Here is a 6,832-nt window from a genome sequence, read left to right as displayed (position 1 = left end):
TTATTCCTACCAGTGCATCTGTCGTAGAATTATCAAGAACTGGTATCACTGAAACCAAAATTGTTAAAAGTAGGATTAAGCCATCAAATGTATTAAGTGATTTTAGCTGATATGGTCTCAGTAGTACTTGTACTGCAGCCATTATTAAACATGTACCAATTAGTATATACTGAACTAGAACATTATTGGATGGGGTTGTGATGATTATTACTATCACCAGTCGACAAATCATGTAGTAAGCTGCAAAATAACGATACTTGTCCTTGTAGCACCCCTGGAACTGGTCTAGTAGTGGTTTAAACCTAGTAAAATTTAGTCTTTGGTTAAGGAATGGTTCAAGTAGGAGCAGAAGTGGTAGACCAATCACAATCACTATTGTACATGACACTGCCACAATAGCATATGGTAAGTGACGACCATGAAAATACTCAATATCAGGAGATAGATATGTGTAAATCTTATCCACATCTAAGAATGTCAGTGTTCTCATTAACAGTAGTGAAGTAGTTGCCACTGAAGTGTATGACAATAGCAGTAGGAGGCAAATGACATGGATAACTCCCCTACTGATGAATGATGAAAATCTGTAGGATATCCTTGCTAATAAAGTTATTGCTAGTAGAATTAAAGAAACAGCAAAGGGGTGTACAAAATGAAGGAACTGTTGGTCAATTCCACTCATTCCTTTCACCAAACAAAGTTGTCCTAGAAACTGTGGAGTTATTTTGAAAATACTAGCCACAGTGTTAAAAGTAGTGAGAAGCCATTGTGAAAGGTATAAGGTTTGGTTTAGCAAAGCATCCAGTATGCTATAATAGTATGTGATAGCATACAAGTATCCAATTGGGACCTTGAAGTGCATCAAAATAAACACTGCTACAACTACAGCTATCCAGTATAAGACTGTTAATATCACTACCAGTGCTGTCTGTCCTGCTGTACACTTCTCAGTTTTGACACATTCAGCAGAATCAAATGATAGAGTCCAACCTTCCTCACAGTTACCACAAGCAGGACCAGATCTGTGTGATCTACACTGATTTGCTCTTAATGGTGAAAGATGATGAAATCCGTCAGTGGTCTCACAGCAGCTAAAGTCACAATAGTTAACAGGACATACTGCTACTGTTGGTTGTCCATTCACACTACCAAACCAGTAACCTCTCTTGATGGTTGAAGTAGTGCCAGAACAGAACATAATGTCACTATCATCATAACATGCACATCTTTTTGACTCCTTATCATGCCAAAATCCTGGGTGACATGGTGATAACACAACTATTAGCTTGATGGAAAAACTGTTTTCTTCGGATGTGGGACCAATGTGAAATGCAATGGTTAATGTGTAGTTATGAAATACAATGGGTACAGATTTATTTCCAGTAATACTGACTCCTCGAAATGCATTACTACCACACGATACTAAAATGTCATGTGCACCATCAACCTGGTAGTTGGGATCATCTTCGCCAGTAACTGTAAACTGTACTGCATTAGAAGGTTGACCGAAATGATCATGCACACAAGCATCAAAAATAATTTCTTCACCCAGCATTATATTGTTTATGGTATATATTTCACAACTTTCTGTACTGGCGGTACAAGTTGCTGGAGGGTAGAGTTTAATATTGTTTGGAGTAACAGCTATCTCTTTGCCAAACTGACCGCTTTGCCTAATTGTTTTGTTTATGTTGACAATGTTATTATTTAAACAAGTGTTATCGCACGATTTTGTCACAGTTATGTATAGTGAGTTTCCTGCAACTCTAGCATAATTGTTATGAAAATGGCTATGACCATTGAAGGTGAAACGTGTTGTGGTTTTGGTCAATATTGTATATATAGCTCCACCATACCCATCAACATTGTTATTACTAAATGTAACATTGGTATTGTTATCAAATGTTATGTTATAGTTATCACTGAGGTACAAGGCTCCACCACTATGTAGAGCAGTATTGTTATCAAAAAAAATACTGTGAGTTCCAAATGTCACACTAGAATCTGATATAGAAACAGCTCCGCCATTTCCAGCTTTGTTGTTGATAAATAATAATGAACGATTTCCTTTAAAATAAATAATGGAACTATCTGTGGAATGTATAGCTCCACCATTTTGTACAGCAATGTTAGCATCAAACACAATCAAATTTTCTTCAAATGTTATACTAGAATCTGATATAAAAATAGCCCCGCCATTTTCAGCTTTGTTTTTGATAAATGATGACTTTTGATTAAAAGAAATACGTGAACCACCTGATGACCATATAGCTCCACCACTTTGTGTAGCTCTGTTAGACACAAAGTTTATAGTAGAATACAATTGGATGTGAGCACTGAAACAGTACACAGCTGCACCATTTTGTGTGACGGTGTTGCCAATGAAAGTTGTCATGGAATTGTCTACAAATGAAATATTAGATAAATGTGAATGTAAAGCTCCACTAGATGATGCACTGTTGTTAAGAAATGTTACTGTTGAGTTTCCAGCAACTATTATGTAGCCATTTTTGTCTGAAAACACGGCTCCCCCAGTCATAGCACTATTTGTAGAGTATATCACCTCTGAATTATCCTTAGATACAATTGCAGAATTTTTAGTAGAGTAAATAGCTCCACCATTCTCTCCAACCTTGTTGTCATTTACTGCAACTCGTGTGTTCCCTCTAAATAAAACAAATGAACTGTCAGTGAGAAATAAAGCTCCACCAGATGAAGCTTTATTAGAGGTAAAATTCACAGATGAATTTTCGCTAAGGGAGACAAAAGAATTTAAATTGGAAGATATAGCTCCTCCATGTACAGCTGTATTCTCAGTAAATGTTAAGAAGGATCGTCCTTTGGCCAAACTATTACAAAGACGATGTAACAGTGCTCCACCATCTGTGGCACTGTTGTTAAAAAAAACTGTTATTGAATTTCCACTAAATGTGATTAAAGAGTGAAAGTGATAGTTAAAACAAAATATAGCTCCACCTGAACTTGCTATATTATTAGTAAATACTACGGTCGATTGTTCTATAAAATATATACGCGAGTTACTAAGCGAATATATAACTCCACCATTGTATGTTGCACTGTTATTAGTGAAGGTTACTGTGGTTTTTCCTTTAAAGGAGAGAACAGAATTTATCTCAGAAATGAAAACTCCGCCATGTATATTGGCTGTATTGTTGGAGAATATTGCCTTTGAGTTTTCTTCAAATGAAGTTATGGAATGTTTAGAACAATGTAAGGCTGCTCCACCTGATGCAATATTATTTATAAATTTTATGGTAGAATTATCTTTTACAAAGATTTTAGAGTATTCAACTGATCTTACTGCTCCACCAGCTCCTGTGGCATCATTGTTGCTAAATGTTACCAAAGAGTTTTCAATAAATGATAATGAAGAGTCAAAACCAGAGTATATTGCTCCACCACTAAGGGCGCTATTATCAATAAATTGCATCATACAGTTACCTTCAATCAAAATAATGGAGTGGTGAATAGAATATATGGCTCCACCAAGAGAAGCTGAATTATTAAGAAAGTTTACAAGAGAGTTTGCATCAAATTTAATATTTGAATGAGCACTAAAAATACCTCCGCCACTCTTTGCTGTGTTGTCTTTGAATAAAAGGTTGCCACTGATATGAATATGTTGATTGGAAATGTAAACAGATACTCCTTTGTTGTTTATGAATGTGGAATTTTGTAACAAAACAGAATCATTTGCATTGCTATGTCCATTAATGTAAACCACACTTCGAGCTTTACCGTTGTCAGTGAAACTACAATTGTCAACTGTTAACATGATGTGATGGTGCTCACCAGTTTGAAGCATAGATGTGTAGTAGATTCCTGCGCCATGACCCCTGTAAAGATTGTTATGTACAAACATACAGTTGTTGATGTTTATATATTTAATCACATTAGATAGTGCGAGTGCTTGCCCCTGTGATTGTTGGAAGGTGCAGTTATTAATTGTTAAATTGGATGAGTTGAACATTAGTATTGCTGGATTGTTAGACTTTTTGGTGCCACCTGCAGAACCTTTCCAGGTGATACCTTCAATGATGACATTGTTACAAGATGAAATCTTCATTCCTCCATTAAGATACACAGTGGGATTGTTATGTCCTAGTATTGTGATATTCTCAACACCTACTATTGGTACAATTGAAGACAGCACCACATCAGTTGTTATATATACCGTAACATTATCAGTGAGACTGACCAGAGCATGTAAGAAGGAATCACAAGTACAATTTCCAGTTGTACAACAAGGAGATATATCCTGATCACTTACAACATCACTCAAATCACCAGAGCCAGAGAATTTGATGTAATTTTCTTCCTCAACAGCAACAACCACTACAATTTCTTTGCTTCCTTCAGCATGTTGAATGAAAAGTAAAGGGAAAATGATTATCACTATTATTGATAGAAGCGTTGTTACAGTAGCAGTCACCATTTCAGTTGGTTACAAAAACCTCAGCAGTTTGAGTTATTTATATGTGATGGGGTTGGCAACATTACTACATTAGCTATGATGCAATATTATCATGGGTAATAATTTAACCACCATATTTGGATTAATAGAATCTTCTCCAAACTTTCATTGCCAAAACAATCCTAATATGTATACAAAGGTAGATCATGTACACTGTATGGTTGGATTTCAGCTACGTATAAGACTAACCCATAATAAGAGGGACTCACACAAGTGTGAATGTTCCAACTACTTTGCATAGCTACAGCAGCCATGGTATCCAGTACTCTCTATATGGTGCAAAAAGTGTTTGCATATGTGTGAAAAGTGTTTAAGACCAAATGATTAGTTGCAAATTCACTTAATATTTCTAGTATTAAATATTGACTTAAAACTATATGACTGTTGATGATCTCTGGCCATATTTGCTTACTGAAAAGTTGAAATTGCAAACAGATAAAGGCTTTATGCCTGCATACTAGGCTGCTATCTATCACATTGGTATGCATGAAGTACTTTTTAAGTCACACGTATATGCTTTCTCATCATATATGTATATATGGGGCATTGTCTTGAGCACATATATGTACTGTTGAATGTAAGGCTGTTTCCTCCAATCAGATATATACCCTCAGAGGTATATTATCAACCATGCCTTATGGAAAACTGCTGGGATAAAAAATTATTTGTAAATGACTAACTAATAAATAGCCTTTCAAGTTGTCACTTTGTACTATGTATATACAGAGATACAGCAGCATGGACATTTGTGTAAGTTTAATTTTTGACGACAATTTTTCTAAAGCATATGATCATGCTTGATGTATTAAGTGCATATAGTTAATGTTATACTGTCCATGCAAGTAACACATTACAACCACTGTTACTGTACTTACTGCACATCACTATAAAGTATAATAATCACAGGGAGTTAAATGGAACAGTTAGATGTGTTGATGGCAATATTTGGTAATGTTGTAACTTACTGTTACTATGGATGCATCAAGTTTGGTAGCAAACTTTGTGGCATAACAGGTGGGTAAAAGTATTGAGCAAAATGCTTAGGTGCAATAGGATTGGGTGGTGGTTTGTTTTGGTACATAGATTGATTTTGCTTGCAGTATGTTTTCAGTGTGTTCCCTAAAAATTTCCTTTTTTTTCATTCTGGCCACTTCCTTTCTAAAGTTATGGTGCTAATTTAATATTGTGCTACTGTAGCTGAATGTAGTTTTCAGGTGTGGTTTTCATTGTTTGCAGGCTTATTAATAGTGTATTTGAACAAATTATTACAAATAGTCATAAAAACATTTTGGGTGGTTCTTAGGAAGAGCTATAGCTGGGTTGCTGTGGTACTAATAGCTTTAAGTGTAGCTGTTTGTGAGTGGTAGATGTTACATATTTACTGTATTTACATACTGTACTAGCTATATTAAACACAGTTCACCGCAACCAAAATTTTAATGTTTATATTATATATATAAGTGAGTGCGTGCATGGGTTGATTGAATCAGTGTGAATGAGTGAGTTGAATAATTGAATGAGTGAGTAAGTGAGTGAGTGAGTAAGTGAATGAGTGAGTGAGTAAGTGAGTGAATGAATGAGTGAGTGAATGAATGAGTGAGTGAATGAATGAGTGAGTGAATGAATGAGTGAGTGAATGAATGAGTGAGTGAATGAATGAGTGAGTGAGTACATGAGGGAGTGAATGAGTGAGTGAATGAATGAGTGAGTGAATGAATGAGTGAGTGAGTACATGAGGGAGTGAATGAGTGAGTGAATGAATGAATGAGTGAGTGAGTAAGTGAATGAATGAGTGAGTAAGTGAATGAGTGAGTGAGTAAGTGAATGAGTGAGTGACTTGAGTGAGTGTGTATATTTGTGTGTGCACATGTTGGTTGCCATGGAATACTCCAGGGGGCAATGGTGATATTTTATATTATTACAGGGGAGTATGTGCTCATATATACACAGTCTAGTGTTATTTGCCTAGCTATATTCACTACCCTTTCACCGTACCAAGCTGTACAGCTAGACCATCTTTGTTCTTTATTAGCTAACTCTTTTTGTTTCTTCAGTACTGTTAGGGCATTTGATTCGTTCTTTTGATGTAACTTAATCTTCAATGGCATGGCACCTCATGTGACCTGAAACTTTTAAAACTAATGTTCGAACTGTGTATCATGATTACCAAACTGACATCACTGTGCTTAGGTAATAATAACTATATGCAGGCACATATTCTACACCCACAGCAAGCATGTTATCTTCAATTTATTGCAATGTAATAAATTACATTACATGTTATGTATACAGAGTGTTCTAGCTATACTAATTAGCCTAACAGTTTCTTAGAAGGTA

At 35.6% G+C, this 6,832-nt stretch overlaps 1 protein-coding gene across 1 annotated transcript in view; it reads right to left on the bottom strand.

Moving 5' to 3' along the window:
• Positions 1-4,456, bottom strand: part of LOC136255071 (uncharacterized) — a 20,522-nt gene extending 16,066 nt beyond the window's left edge. Inside the window, exons 1-2 of the mRNA XM_066047791.1 lie at positions 3,814-4,456; positions 11-3,018 (exon numbers count right to left, since the gene is read on the bottom strand). Coding sequence (XP_065903863.1) covers positions 11-3,018; positions 3,814-4,456 — 3,651 coding nt within the window. The remainder of the gene's footprint in view (positions 1-10; positions 3,019-3,813) is intronic.
• Positions 4,457-6,832: the final 2,376 nt, after the last annotated feature.

Source organism: Dysidea avara, chromosome 5 (assembly GCF_963678975.1).
Source record: "Dysidea avara chromosome 5, odDysAvar1.4, whole genome shotgun sequence".
In the NCBI taxonomy this organism is placed as follows: domain Eukaryota; kingdom Metazoa; phylum Porifera; class Demospongiae; order Dictyoceratida; family Dysideidae; genus Dysidea; species Dysidea avara.
This window is presented reverse-complemented; position numbering and strand designations above follow the sequence as displayed.